The 16,568-nt window shown below is 38.6% G+C and overlaps 1 protein-coding gene across 1 annotated transcript in view; it reads left to right on the top strand.

Moving 5' to 3' along the window:
* The window catches only part of rnf40 (ring finger protein 40), a 48,032-nt gene that overhangs the window by 18,371 nt on the left and 13,093 nt on the right, over positions 1-16,568 (top strand). The window contains exons 12-17 of the mRNA XM_064324455.1: positions 1,046-1,167; positions 1,343-1,611; positions 1,692-1,809; positions 3,291-3,440; positions 4,323-4,535; positions 11,364-11,489. Of these exons, the coding sequence (XP_064180525.1) occupies positions 1,046-1,167; positions 1,343-1,611; positions 1,692-1,809; positions 3,291-3,440; positions 4,323-4,535; positions 11,364-11,489 (998 nt within the window). The remainder of the gene's footprint in view (positions 1-1,045; positions 1,168-1,342; positions 1,612-1,691; positions 1,810-3,290; positions 3,441-4,322; positions 4,536-11,363; positions 11,490-16,568) is intronic.

Here is a 16,568-nt window from a genome sequence, read left to right as displayed (position 1 = left end):
GACAGCTGATGGATGGTGATGCGGCCAAGGTTGATAGTTCTATTTGGACCATTGTAATGCAAAACTCTGGTAGTTCTATTTGCACATACCTCAGGTTGTTAACTCTATGAAAACGATGATTGTCAGGAAAAGATAGCTATTATTTTATATCATCCAATTAGCACAAATTTTGGTTATTTTTGTCATTACATCGTTGAAAAAAATGGCATGAAACCATACATTTGTTGTTGCCGTTTTAAAATGGTGTGCTCACGCAGTGTAGACATAGCAACTTTCTAGACCCTCTGAAACAGGGTTAGAATGCAAGCTAGCTTTGCTAGGTTTGCAGTCACGTGTTACCTAGCCAATATTAAAATTCAGCTGGGTTTTAGGTCAAAATGGTCTTAGGGCATGCTTGTTATCCCAGCTTGGTCTAGCTTAACTATTGATTTATATTCAAAACAACAGTTAAACTATAAACGCAATCCTGCAAAAAGATATGAAAGAAAATGCGTCCCGTAGCACTGAGTTAAATACGGAATGCCTATTCTACTGTCCAAATAAGGGACTATTCCGTATTTTGCTTGGCAAACCTAAATCAAGTTATAAGCTACAGTAACTAGAACTTGTGATTCAACGTTGCTGTTAGTTGTGAAATTGGACAATGAACATGGGATGGAATATAAGATTCATTCAAAATAGAAAGAATTATGCCAAATCTAGGCAAAAAATCTAAAATAAATGAGCTCTTTTTCAGTTTGTAATGAAATACTCAGATATTGCATATATACAGCAGGTTAAACTATACTATGTGCTGAATCAAAAACTCCTTGACCACAAGTGTGTAAAATCTAAGGGTGGATATGCAGAACTACTAAAGATTGTAATTGTGTCGGACTGGAAAATATTCTTGGGATAGACCACATTTCGGATGGATTGGTTTCTGTACCAACAACTAGGAAGTAAATATGGTGCTTGAATGTAGGATTCTTTTAAGCATGAATAATAAGGGGCCACAATGCAGATAAATGATCAGTTTATATTTTGACTTATTTTGTTGCCTAAGGCCCCATCAACAGGGAGATGCGTCACTTGATCAGCAGTCTACAGAATCACAACCACCAACTGAAGGGAGATGTGCAGCGTTTCAAGAGAAAGCTACGAGAGACTCAGATGGAGATAAATAAGGTTTCAAATCTACGCTTACCCTGCTTGTTAGCATGTATGAGTGTGTGGACAAGTTTAAATGGTGTCCTATTTAGTCAGCCAATAGCAAATGTTTGTACAGTGCAGTGTTTCTATTCTGTTGTGTTGTTGGCAGTTTGATCAGCATACCAGTGCTTGTCCATTTCTTCCTATTCAGTTACGTTGCCAGAGTGGGGAGATTGGGGTTTCGATGTCAGAAGAGATGGGGAGTGATGGAGGCATGGATGTGAAGAAGGAGGAAGATGAAGAACAGGAAGAGGAGGAGGAAAGGAGGAGGGAACTGGAGAGACAACGGGCTCGAGAAAGAGAGAGGGAGGCAGAGAGAGAACGAGAGAGGGAGCGAGAGAGAGAGCGAGAGCGACTGCGAAGTGAGGAGCTGAAGAGGAAAGACTCTGACACATTGAAGTTACTGAGGGCTGAACTGAAGTAAGCATGTGTTTTTCTCGAATGGTTTTTATTAATCAGCATTGATCTGTTGCAGGGCATTGACTCCTTCTGTTTTTCAGGAAAGCACAGGAGTCCCAGAAAGAGATGAAACTGCTTCTGGACATGTACAAATCAGCACCCAAAGAGCAGAGGGACAAAGTGCAGCTCATGGCTGCTGAGCGGAAGTCCAAAGCAGAGGTCTGTAGGATCACTGTTACATCTTTTTTTAATAGTAGAAAACACATTGCAGGGCTCCAGACTAACTTTTTACAGTGGTTGCACTGGTGCGCCTAACTTTTGAATTTTGGTGCACCCAAAACTTTTCACCGCGCCTTTCGGCGCCGCAATAATACATTTTAAGCGTTACCTTTTTTGTCAGTTCCCATACACATTGGTAATTTCTTAACACATTATGTAAATGATTGTAAACAGGAATAAAGGTGCAGATGAATGTTTTTTCTTTATTGAAATTACAGCACAAACAAGAAATCTCAATAGCTTTTAAGAGCTACATACAGTACACTTTTATAATTAGAGGCTGACACAAATTATATGCAAGTGCACATGCATGGAAAAAAGATTAAAATGTGCTGCAATTTTAGGTCCTAACAAAAAGCGTACCTAAAAATAGATACAATAAAATTTCTGCGTGTTTTAGTTGTTTTGCATGCATAGCCTATTTGTGTACTACTTAAGTCAGCCTCTGTTTTATAATGATTTTGTTTACATAAAATTAAGGCACACAATTTTGAGAAATGTGACTGAGCTTCCATATCAACAAAATCAGTGTCTTCATTTAACATGAGTGGCAGCCCTGTTGCTTAGAATTGGTGAGATCTTAAATTAACTTTTTTCAAGAGCAGCATCCATTACTACTCAGTCTTGAAAGGGATTTTTCTACATGTAAAACCTATGGTAAGGTTGTATAGTTATACCATATTTAGTCCTAGACATGGAGGGTGGAATGACGTGGTATAATATTAGAAACATTTGTCTTGTTTATTTCCATATTCAGTGAGCAGCGTTTTCACTGCTCTATTGGCATATCTTAGGGCTATTATTGGGTTTATCTTGTTGCTATGACGGAATACAAATTTTTAGTGGTGAAAGAATACTTTTATGAATGCCCTGATAGACACTATTGTCCAGTGTGTCATGCGTGGGTGGGGGTAGTTACAGATGAGACTGCAGGGAGGGGGTGCTTGGTAAAGGGATGACCAGCGCGACAATGGTTGTGCTTAGAAACTCCGTCTTCGGTGTAGTTGTCCTGAATTGTCTACCTATACAGCCGGAACACAGAGTTTGTGTTTTCAACACAAACAGTGTTTGGTTGCAGGAGCACTGAAAGTATGAGCTGACCAATCTCAGTATGTCAGCGTCATGGCCACTAGAGGATTGCACAAACAAGTTAAGCAGTTTACAGCTGAGGTGAAAGCTAACGGGAACAATAGAAGACCAAATGGTATAGTTCGGAATAGTGCAGTTTAGAGGAGCCGGATGATGGATCTGGAGCTCCAGACAGTGTCAAGGCATGGGCAGGGGAAGAACACGGCTGAAGCAGTCCATGACCATGGAGCGAAGGACAGGACTGGGGCGATCCTGTGGATTCAGGCCGAGTAAATGTAATTGAGATATTTTAATGTTAGTTTTACATAAGCCTTTCTCTCCCTTTCTATCAGGTGGATGAGTTGAGAGGACGAGTGCGAGAGCTGGAGGAGAGGGAGAGAAAGGAGAGCAAGAAGTTGGCGGATGAAGATGCCCTCAGGAAAATCCGTATGGCAGAGGAGACCATTGACCACCTACAGAAGAAACTGGCAGCTACAAAACAGGTTTGGGGATTGGGGGGTTGGGGGGTTGGGGGATTCAAAAACGGCTCCTAACTGTGATTACAGGGGCCATGCTCTCACTGGACAATTAAGCCAAGGAATATGCATCCTGTCTGTAGTGGCACAGAGTGACAAATCGGTCTTAAAGTTATTAGATTAATGTTGGATGTCAATCTTGTGAAACTTGAGAAAATTTATAATTTTGTTTATAAATCATGGGGATTTTCTGAGAAATGTCTAATGTCTAATGAGATTCTAAATAAAAATTCTAAATAGTAGAAAATCCAGAATGGAGGATTTCACAGGTTCAAATAGTGTCATGAAACCTGGTAGATAAGATACACCGGAGTGTAATGGACACACCAACTCTTTGTCAAAAATGACAGTGTCAGTGTAGAACTTTTAGGGAGCAAGGTTCAAAATGTCAAGGTTGCAGAGCATAGAACAGTGGTTCCCAACCTCAGTCCTGGAATCCCCCGTGTGTATGCCAGTTTTCGTTACCACACAAAAGCCAACAGTCTGTAATTCCTAGCTTATGGAAAAATATCACATCACCAGCTGTTTATTTACTACAAAAACATTTTGCATAATAAAATACACAACTTTAGGAACATGTCTTTCTATGCTGCTCATTTTTAAACCCCATTCCTTGTGTGACAAAACCTGCTCTGTCACAAACCCCATACAACATTCCTTTAATTTGGCAGACTCTCTTATCCAAAGCAACGTACAATAAGTCCATACTGAAGTCTGAACACTTCTTGAAATCCTGGTAGATTTGTATCAAGAAGCCAGACATTATTTTAATTCCAATGAGGAAATACTTCTATTTGGCCAGGTGGTTGGCAGGTATCCTAAACTACTGACTATCCCCTGCCCTTATAGGAAGAGGAAGCTCTGCTCAGTGAAATGGATGTTACTGGCCAGGCCTTTGAAGATATGCAGGAGCAAAACAGCCGGCTCATGCAACAGCTGAGGGAGAAGGATGATGCCAACTTCAAACTGATGAGTGAGAGGATCAAATCCAATCAGATCTACAAGTTGCTGAGGGAGGAGAAGGAGGACCTGGCAGACCAGGTCCTGACCCTCAAAACCCAAGTGAGTGGAATGGGGGGTTGAGCGTGGGGGGGGGGGGGGGACAATTCTGTCATTATTTAGTATGTTCACAACCTTGACATGATTGATATCTACCAGTAAACATTGTTTGAGGACAACCTGTGCTGTCATTATAAACCTTTTCCCAAGGATACAACACCAGAGCAAGTAAGAGTATTGTGATTCTTTTCTCATGATTCTCTCAAAATTCAGTCAAATTTTGGCCGAATAAGAATGTTTTTTTCCTGCTATGATTTAATCAAATTCAAGGGCAACAAATGCACTGGAAAATGAATAATGAATTGGTATGGGATAGCTTTTCCCTTAGATTTTCTCAGACAACTTACTCTGTTGGGCCAACTTTCAGAAATTCTCATGCACACTGAGATATTGTTCTACTCATGTTTAGTAGCTTTCCACAGTTGATCAAAACAAGAAAACATTTGTCCGATTAGTTTATGCTCAATGTGGGACTAGATATTCTCAATGGAATTCAATGGGGGACTCCGACCTGGCCAAAACATGAGTTTCAGAGACTTTATCTGTAGCCACTTTTGGTTGCTTTGGCTTTATGGGCAGGAGCATTATCTTGCTAAAAAATGACTTCCGATCTTTCCTGTTGAGAAAATAACTTGTGGATGATACAAAACAATCGCACCAGCTCACTGACACCACCAGATGAAAATTCCCTCCACACCATGACTCCCCCTCCTCCATGCTTAACTGTCTACAAGGGCACCTCTCTGGGGCATCACTACATTGCTGAAATTTTGACTTGTCACTCCATAGGACTCTGTGGAACCAATCTGAATCACACTTCCCATATTTGGCTAAAAGAGCATTCTGTCACCAATGTTTATCTGAAAGAGCAGTGGCTTGTTAGTGCATCTTTTTGAAACAAAACCAACATCAGCCAGTCTTCTTGTAATTGTTCTTCTGGAAACAGTCTTGTTAGCAGTTCTAAATTCATCTACCATTTCCTTAAGAACTAAGAATTTGAGTCTGTGTTTTTCTGTAATTGTTGTCGTTCTGGGTCTTCCAGAGCCTTTTTTCCTTATTGTGGAACCACATTTCTCAAGCCGCAGGCCTATGCTCTTATTTGTTGATAAAATACATAGGGAATTCATCAGCCTTTAGAATCTTGTAGATGTAAGTCTTTCCAGCTTAACGAAGACCAGCTAGTCGATTCTTGACAGTCACACCAGCATGGTATTTTGCTTTCTTTTAGACATTAAGCGGAAATCTTTTTTTAAAAAAAGATTAAAATTTATTTCACGACTCGTGTCAGAAAAGTAGGCCAGCAGTAAATTGTGAAGAAAAGAAAAGCTCCAATATGTTCACATTTCATAAATTTGTGAGATATAAGATTTTACAGCCATAGGAAGCTTCGGAGTGCTTGGCCAGCATAGCCTGGAGGTGAGAGAGCAGGAACTGGAGGGGGCTTAGCCATCTGGTAAATGGACTGCATTTATATAGCGCTTTTATCCAAAGCGCTTTACAATTGATGCCTCTCATTCGCCAGAGCAGTTAGGGGTTAGGTGTCTTGCTCAAGGACACTTCGACACACCCAGGGCGGGGTTTGAACCGGCAACCCTCCGACTGCCAGACAATCGGTCTTACCTCCTGAGCTATGTCGCCCCTGATGTGTGAATGTATGCGTGTGTGTCAGAGGGGGTGTCCGTGCCCCCACCCCTCCTCTTTTTTACTAGTTAAAGTATGCAGCTTTCTTTGAGTTAAGTCAGTTTTGGGCAACTTGGACAGAAGTTCTTGGTTGGAAGTGGGCATCTACATCGATTGGGGTGGTGTTTTTAGATTATTCTGCCCTCTTTGGTTTTTGCATTTTTGATTGCTTTGGGACAAATAAGCTATGGTTCTATATCTTCTTTCATACAGTGTGACTGCCCATGTCTGTATCCTTTGTTAAGCGTTTTAAGGTAGTTGAACCGCGTCTTTATATTAGACATGAATATTTATTGTAACTTAATACATTTCTTAATTTTCATCTGGTTGTGAGTTGTATATTTTGATTAAGGTTGATCCAACAGTTTGCTCTGCCTACAACAAAATTGGCGATTTAATTGATCATTTATATTTTTGATAATAATGACCAAATTAAATCAAATAAATATATTTTACATGTTGGGTAAGTGAGGTGTATGTACTCACTGATTTGATGCCCATCCAACGAGTCTTCACTGACAAAATTATCAGCAAGCTTGTTGAATTAGAACTCCCTAGGTCGCGACTTGTGTACCCTTCTGTCCTTCCCCGTTTTTTGTTATTTTGTCTGAGATCCACTTTTAGTGTCTATAAGGTTTATAAGGCATTTTGATATGCTTAGCTGTAGGTAGGACTTCTCTTTGCTGTTTTCCATAGCTAGATCACTGACCTTTCGTGAGAATTGGAGAAGGAGAACTAGGTAACAGTTGTGACATATTGGAACAGTTGACAGTGGAGAATAGCATGCAGAGGCATATTTCCCAGCAATCTTTGCACATCAGAAAATAACAGTAGTACAAGAGAAATAGAGACAAATGGTGAAATTGAGTAGTTGAAACAATATGCTTTCATCAGAATGGGCATGTAGGTGAAGTTTGACATGATTACATTACATTACAGGCATTTAGCAGACGCTCTTATCCAGAGCGACTTGCACAACTTTTTTACTTAGCACTTTACATTGTATCCATTTATACAGCTGGATATATACCGAAGCAATGCAGGTTAAGTACCTTGCTCAAGTGTACAACGGCTTTCGAACCTGCGACCTTTCGGTTACAAGCGCAGTTCCTTACCCACTGTGCCACACTCCGTCCTCCATGATCACAGACTTACTGAACGGCATATAAAACAGACTGTATGAGGAAGGTAATAATTTATATAGTTGTTCAAGGAACGCGTTAAATTGCATAGGAAAACTGTTGTGCTTTTCTCATGTAGACTACTAGTAGTTAGGGGTCCAAGCAGCGAAGCTGGTGGAACCCTATTGTATCTGTTAGAATTATTAGTGTGGTTGCCTTAGGCAAACACATGCAGAGGCATATTTCCCAGCAATCTTTGCACATCAGAAAATAACAGTAGTACAAGAGAAATAGAGACAAATGGTGAAATTGAGTAGTTGAAACAATATGCTTTCATCAGAATGGGCATGTAGGTGAAGTTTGACATGATTACATTACATTACAGGCATTTAGCAGACGCTCTTATCCAGAGCGACAGAAAAAATTCTGTCAGAATCTTCGCTAGATGGCAGTAGCAACTAAGGTTGCCAAGTGAGGTGACTTGCGCTTGTGCACTCAGCTCGTTGATACAGCGCAAGCTTTGACTCAGTTCACTTCAGTAGCAATAGGTGTTCCAATTTGGAAATATTTTATTATAGATAGATGCTGTATTGTTATTAAAATATGCTGTTTTTAAATCTATTTAAAGGTGAATGACCTGTTTTGAAGATCATTTAGTTTACAACGGTTTCATTTTTGAAATATATTTAATATTTTTCTATTATTAGTATGTTGAAGAGGCTTCAACTTAGGTTGTTAATAAACCATGAATTCGAAAATGAGGTCAACCTTTGTGGACATTACGTTTCTGATCTATTAAGGTAATTTCAATATCGTTAGGTACCGAGTTTCGAATCAGCATTGTTTAAGTTTCAAGTATCATTTCAGTATTGAGTGTTGTGATACTAAACCTGGTATCAGTATCAAAGTCAAAATTTTGGTATCGTGACAACACTAGTGTGACACCTTTTTTAGTTGCGGCGCAGAAACACTGCAGCTGTACATACACGTCGGCCATCTAAGTGTTACGACATGCCATCTAAGTGTTACAACATAGTAAAGGCCTTTACAGGAAGCGGCCAGGACACAACCATGGTGACGCAAGTAAGTCATCAGACAGCATGTCTTAGCACAAATTTGGCCATAAGTCATCAATATTTTACTACGTCAGACATATATTCCAATCCATTGCTCATCATGATATTCAGTAGATATGTTGGGTGAAGCTATATGACCCTGAGGACAAAGCCATTTTAAAATCGCCCCATAGGGGGCGCGATAGTGCCAATGCTTGGACCCCTCCCAACGCCGCTTGCGGCTTTAATTGTAATTATGATTGAGTCATGTTTTTAAATGGAATGTTTTTAATGGGATGTTGTAGACAGTCCATACGTTCTAATTGTTTGTATGTGGGTAGATAGAGAACAGGGCGAGGTAACATGAATGTAGAAATGTGGTGTTTGCTGTTAAGAACGTTTTCTACAGTAGCCAAGTGAAGAAATATAGTTAGTAGAAACGCCACAGTGGTCAGCTGGTGTAACTTCAAGAAAATCACTAAATGTGTCGTCATGAAATGCATATGATTGCCCATGAGTGACTCTTGGTAAACACATGCATTGACGATTCTCATATTTTGATAAGTGCAAAAGCAATAGACTATTATTAGTTAGCAATATAAGTATGAGAAAATTAAGGATTTGCCTGTCGGCGAGGTGGGATTCAATCTTCCGACCTTGTACTACCCATTCAATGACATTACCAGTCAGCTACCATCAAGTAGCTGTCCAAGGTGTGACTTTTCTTCAAATGTGTCCGTGGTTTTAAGGAAGACAGGCCAGTATGCACAGCAGAGCTCCATTTGTATCCATATGGCCTTGCTAAATTGTAGCCGATTAACTGAACGTGTAGATGGTATGTCATAATACAGTCTATACGTTCAGTGAAAGATGGGGTAAATGTGGTGCAAAAGCAATGGTTGAGAAGTAATAGACAATTATTAATGAGCAAATAAGCATGTATAAGAAATGAAAAATTTGCTTCAGGCAAGATTTGACCCCATTACTCAATGATCCATTGACTGCGACATTACCACAGAGCCACAAACTAACTAGCTGAAAGACTGGAAATTTTCTTGGGGAAAAAGAGAAGTCCATTTTGCGTGTAAGTGAAGGATTGGCTGGTGTAGGTAAATGTCCAATGGGAAGACATATTGTTTGTGGCCTTGCATTAAGATGATGTAATCTGGCAGGAAAAATAAGGAGACAATGCAAAATCCCCTTAGTTGGAGGCTTTATTGTGCAGGAGTGTTTGTGAATTCTGTCTTTTGAAATGGGGTCAGTCTTTTGAAATTGGGTCAGAAGGTACAGAAATTAATGTTTTTAAGTTCTGTGGTCATTGTTGTTATTTCTGTAGGAAATCCTGAAAAGTGGCAAACTCTTGGTGCTGCGTAGGTATGAGGCATGCCACCCCGCCAAGGCGTAACTTGGCAGGATGGCATACCTGCCATCCCAAAAGTATTTAAAGGAGTAACATGGTGGTTTTCACACTTTCTCGGTTTTATGTGCTATTTGCACAAGAGGCATTGAAGAAACATGATGAGTAAAGTATTAAATATGTCCGTTCTTTATTTTTGGAGAAATATGCATTTTAAATTTATCGTCCTATTTTCAGGCGGTTGAGAATGTTATCAACTTAGTGCGTCACGAGTACAGTAACCACTCCCCTTTCCGGCGCCCCATAAAGAAATCTGACTGGACACACCGTCCTGCTACAAGTGTGCTGTGAAGTTTACGTAGCAAACAACAAGGCTGAATCCTTCTGACGTAATTTACTTAGAAACTATACACTCAGATCGCATAGTTTCACTGTGGCCAAGCGGAATCGGTAACGTTTCAGAAAATATATAACTTTAAAATGTTTAATTCAATCATCTACTGGGACTTGTGTCGTTTATTGAGGGTGTGAAAGAGAATTTCGGTGCAGCTGACTATAATCGAATGTTTTTCAGATTTACCGTTCGATTGAGCAAGTATCATTCAAAGTACATTTTTATGGGTTAGTGCTGTCCGATTGTGCTAGCTACTTCACATTAACCTTGTACTGCGATCAATAAGGCTAACAGCACAGTACCACTTAATTATTGTCACTTCTATCACCACTGTAATAAACTAAAAAAAAAGGCGACAAACTACCTTTTCTGTGAGAAATGTATTGTCGAGCTCACGCGCATACACTGCTGGCGACATTCTAAAACTACATTTTGCCATCCCTACAGTCAGTCAGATTGCTGTGATAGCTCATTCTAAATGGATAACTTGTGACCCATAGTTTGTGCCGCTGGCTTACAGGCAAGATAATGTAAATATTTGACTAACGTTAGGTTCACTTATTAGAGCGCCTTTTAAGGACTATTGGACAATCTCTGGTTGGTCGTATTCATTTATAGCTAGCTAGCTAATGTTCGCTAGCTATGTAGTTTGCTTTCATAATGTAATGTTATCGATAACGTTAGCTAGCTAGTTTGCTTTCATAAGGACGTTATAGTTGTGGTTTTATCTTAACTTGGCAAAAATTATTATTGGATATAAGTCAACATCCTTAGCTCTGGATACTTTATATACTAAGTTAGCTAGCTTGTGAAAATTCAGTGTCCCAAGATAAGCGCGTGTCATGGAGGTAGCTATGGTAACGGGGCACGGTCTGTCAATCGTAGCTAACTGACAGTTCTCATTACCACGCCCAGACAGTTTGGGTGAACTTTTATAGTGGGGAATTTAGGCTAAGAAAAATACGTTTTAAAATGCATTTAAATGACTGAATAATAAAAAAAATTATGCACATTTGTTTTGTTGTTGCCTAAAGACAACTAGCAAGTGTCACATTCAACCACCATGTTACTCCTTTAAAATCTTATAAAAATGTTATTGTTTCTTCTAAAAAAAAAAAACAGATGAAAAGGAATGAAATGGATAAAAATGTAATCGTATATTGTGATCGACTAAGATTAGGTGTAAGAAACTGATTTTACCCCTGTGCCGTGTTCATATTTCAGGTGGATGCCCAGCTGCTAGTTGTGCAAAAACTGGAGGAGAAGGAGGGGGTACTCCAGAGCTCTCTGGCAGCATTGGAAAAAGAACTTGGACTCCGGACACAAGCACTAGAACTCAACAAGAGGAAGGTAAAATGAGCTGCCACTTATTGTTCTTAAGATTTTAAATGAATTTTTAATTTTATTTTTGTGGGGGGCGGAGGTATATATGGTTTTATGTTGATTGGAATTTTTTAGAGTTATGCACGGTTTATTCTCAATGAGAAGAATGTTGTTTGCGTGTTCTTGGGGAATCTTCTCCCTTGTGGAACCATGTTTGGATCAGTGAAGTAACACCCTAAGGACCACTTTCCAATTGAAAAGGCTTTATTACGATGCACAAAGGGAGACTTGCCAGAGTGCCACGCAAGCATTCCGTCCGAATCTCAATGAGACAGCCACAAGTGAGGGTTTAAGTGTTATGTTGACAGTTGTGGTTATTGCCTAGTGTGAACATTCCCAGGTAGAAATATACATTACAGCAGACGTCCCAGGGACACCCAGTTGGTCTGCTGCCGCTGACACCACTTTGATCTGTGGCTATTGCGTATCCTTACAAACCATGAATGAACTCTATATGTGGCCATCTGTCTCTAACAATGGGAAGATGTTACGGAGTGTGTGGTTGTATGTGTGGGAGTGTGTATTGAGCATGAAGTTAAGACACAGAAAGCAACTTAATTGTTCAAACCTATCATTGTCCATGTTTGGTTTCTCATGAACAGGCCAGTTTTGCAGTTTTCAGTTTTAATAAATAATTGACTAGCCTAATCTTTCAAATTAGGACTTTTTTTATTATGTTCTGTTTTCAGGATATAATTAAATAGGCCTCAGGTTTTTTGCTCATCATCAGCCATGATGCTGTGCCATGGCAAGATTTAGAGCGTCACGGTAACATAAATCCCACCCGAAGTGAATAATGCTGAATTTAAAGGTGATCACTTACAACACTAAGTACGACCACTACAATGGTGATCATTCTAGTGGTCGTATTTTTAAAAAAGTGTTATTTTATAAAATGTATAAACAAAGTATCATAATTGTATTAGCCCTTGATAATTAATGGAAACAATCAGTGTTGGCAGTGTCCTCAGACGTTTGGTCCCCATGCACTGTATGTGGAATATACTGCTTAGTTTTAAATAAAAACATTCAACTTATTGGAGTGCTCTGCACATGAATTTACTTGTAAAGTGTTCATTTATTAAATGAATACACCTAGCTTACCGCTAGAAGAAGAAAAAAACTATTGAATTTGTCACTGTCTTAACGTAAACTCGTTTGTCCTTGATAAAAGTCGGATGAATAATTCGATAGTGGAACATGTTCAGCATTTGGATTTTCAACATTATCTTATAAAGGTAATCCATGTTAAAGGTAAAACACATTGACTCTACTTGCACCTTTTGAGGAGCTCAGTAGAGAAATCGACTCTTCCACTGCAAACTGCGGCAGATATCATTCCGTCCATCATTGCATTGAAACATCTCCTAAGATAAAGTGCTGGCACAGATCATGGTGTTGAAGCCGTCAAAGCACACTCTTCTGGAAGCAGTCGAGAAAAGATTCAGTCAGACTGAATCAGAGCTCCCTGATGGCTATGACAACAATATAACAATGCTTTTATTAATAATAATAATAATAATAATAATAATAATAATAATAATAATAATAATAATGAAAGTATCTGAATGTACCTATAGAGCAAATAAACATTTTTTTTTGTTTTTTTTATCTGTTTCTTTTATATATATATTTTTTTTTTACTTTTAAAGTCTGCTATCGGAATTGGCTGACTTGGCTTTCAAAGTCGGCAACCAGAATCGATCATAAAAATTCATGATCGGTGCACCCCTGATTTCAATTAGTAATTGAAATCATTTGCTAATTCAATTGGAAGTCTTACATTGTTATCTAAATTAAACAGCAGAACAAACAAGTTTTTTTCCACTTGCAAAATGAAAGGCCAATGAACATGGTGAACATGGTACAAAATCTTGCCATTTCATTTTGGCTATTATTTAACAAACTGGACAGCCCCTTTAAGCACCGGTGGCTGTGCTGCTGCAGTCACCTGCTCATTTGGTCACAGTGACATGATGGGTTCGATGTCTGATCTAAAAGCTTAGTATGTATAGGCCTAATACTTGCGGAGAGCAAAACGCATTGCAAAACTTGCAATTAAGCAATACAAATCTTTAATGTCATATAGTCTCTTTTTTGTTCTTTTTGTGTGTGCGGTTCTCTTGTTTATATCTTGCCTGACTAGCACCTTGTGATAACTCACAGTTTTTCAATTTTCATGTATACATGCATACATACAGTATATATTGAATTGTTTACTGAATTACTTAGAAGTAATGCGATCAATAGATGTGAAATTTTGCTACTAAGAATGTACGCTTGTCTGTTACAATAAGTCACATTAAGTTTGAGGTGACCATAAACTGTTTGTGTACAGTTTAAACAAATGCTAACATAGTCTGAAATCACAACTGCGGTGTATGTGCAGGACAGCTTTAATACTGGTGTGGTACAATTTTAACAACAAATAACTGCATAAATTGTTAATATTTGCGGTATTTACAGGACAAAACACCGTTGGTTCAAAATGACATACTGTGCATGCGCTGCACAAGAAAAAAAGACACGCAATACTCTATTTCAAGACAACTTGCTTCACTGAATGTTTTTAATTTTGAGTTTAACTTAGATTTTGAAGTTGTTATGCCAACTAAAATTCGATAGTTGTTTTGTTCAGATCTTCAATTTTTCTACAAAAACTTAAAATGGAATTTTTAAGTTTTTCTAACAAGGAAATGCAAGCTTTCTGATATAAGTTTTCAGGCAGAAATTGAACTAAATATTTAAAATGCTAGGTTAAGCTTGTTTATTGCCAAAAATGGTGCATATGTGGGATTAAATGAGTAGTGGTTTTAAATACAATTATATATATATAATTAAAGCCCCAAGCGGCGTTGGGAGGGGTCCAAGCATTGGCACTATCGCGCCGCCTATGGAGCGATTTTAAAATGGCTTTGGCTTCATGATCATATACCTTCACCCAACATATCTACTGAATATCATGATGAGCAATGGATTGGAATATGTGTCTGACGTAGTGAAATATTGATGTCTTATGGCCAAATTTGTGCTAAGACAAAAGTCTGATGACTTAGTTGCGTCACCATGGATGTGTCCTGGCCGCTTCCCGTAAAGGCCTTTACTATGTTGTAACACTTAGATGGCATGTCGTAACACTTAGATGGCCCGGCGTGTATGTACAGCTGCAGTGTTTCTGCGACGCAACTAAAGGCGTCACACTAGTGTTGTCACGATACCAAAATTTTGACTTTGATACTAATACCAGGTTTAGTATCATGATACTCGATACTGAAATGATACTTGAAACTTAAACGATGCTGATTCGATACTCGGTACCTAACAATACTGAAATTACCTTAATAGATCAGAAACGTAATGTCCACAAGGGTTGACCTCATTTTCGAATTCATGGTTTATTAACAACCTTTAAGTTGAAGCCTCTTCAACATACTAATAAGCATAGGCCTATAGTGTTACAACACTAAACATAGAAAAATACATCAAATTTATTTCAAAAATTAAACCGTTGTAAACTAAATGATCTTTAAAACAGGTCTTTCACCTTTAAATAGATTTAAAAACTGCATATTTTAATAACAATATAGCATCTATCTATAATAAAGTATTTCCAAATTGGAACACCTATTGCTACTGAAGTGAACTGAGTCGAAGCTTGTGCTGTATCAACGAGCTGAGTGCACAAGCGCAAGTCACCTCACTTGGCAACCTTAATTGCTACTGCCATCCTCTAAATCAGTAATGCAAAAGACACATTTCCCTGGCTTTTACATTTGACACAAAACTAGCGAACGTTGGAAAATTCTAATACCGAACCGTTTCTCTTTTTTTAAGTACCGAAAAAGTGCTGAGGTTTCGGAATACCGTGCAACACTACATCAGACACATATTCCAATCCATTGCTCATCTTAGCAGAGAATGCACATTTCAGAGTGCCCCAGAGACAGATAGAATAATGACACATAAATTCACATTTCAAATAATAAATAGGGCATTGAGAAAAAACGAAACAAAAGACGAAATATCAACGCGCGACCTGCGTGCTGAGCGCAGAGTAGCCTACCGTATTATTTATTTAGACATTGGCAAATAAGAAAAATTTCGGTTACGCTGACCTATAAAACGCTATTCCAAAAGCAAAATCAGACATGTTATAGCTACATCGTGAGAGCTTTTACTCTCACCTACTGAATAAATGAATTGTCAATCAAGCTAAATTGTACTAAAAAGGGCGACAACACCGTAAGCAACAGGTGGGGTATTAAGCACAGCTATTTTTGAAGGTAGCCTACCCAGGTATCACAAATGCACGTATATTTCACAAACGGATTGTCCAAGACAATATATGACCGCTGAGGCTCAAAAGGGACATCTCTACATGTAAAACCAGTGGTAAGATTGTATATTTATTCAATGTTTAGTCCCAGATATTGACTGTAGAATGACATGGTATAATTTTAAAAAACTTTGTCTCGTTTATTTCGTTATTCAGTGAGCTGCGTTTTCACTGCTGTATTGGCATATTTTAGGGCTAATGTCGGGTTTATCTTGTTGCTACGGAGTATTACATTACATTACAGGCATTTGGCAGACGCTCTTATCCAGAGCGAGGTTAAACTGATTAACACTAACACAAACAAGAACAGCAACAACGCAGTCTATGCTAAAATACAAGCAATAGTTAAGACGAGTGCATTAACTAAGTCACCTACGAAACAACTACCTAGTTACAACCCTAAGCTTACAGTCAATTTAGAGATTAAATTGAGAATACAATTTCTCTCAGCATAATGACGGATTCAAAGACTAAACGAACTCGCCCGATATTGTCTTCAAATGGATCCATGCCAAAGAAAAGTAATGATTCATCCTCTCAAAAAGCTTTTACTAACAAACTTTTAGTAACAAAAAACGAAATATCAACTCGCCACCCCTGCTACCTGCTTCCTACGCTCAGAGTACCGTATTATTTATGTAGACATTGGCAGACTACAGCATAAATTGCGTCTTTTGTTTATATTCAATATTAGTAATTGCAGTGAGAAA

This window comes from Anguilla rostrata, chromosome 2 (genome assembly GCF_018555375.3).
Source record: "Anguilla rostrata isolate EN2019 chromosome 2, ASM1855537v3, whole genome shotgun sequence".
NCBI lineage: Eukaryota > Metazoa > Chordata > Actinopteri > Anguilliformes > Anguillidae > Anguilla > Anguilla rostrata.
Note: the sequence above shows the minus strand (reverse complement) of the source record. Positions and strands in the feature narration are given on the sequence as shown.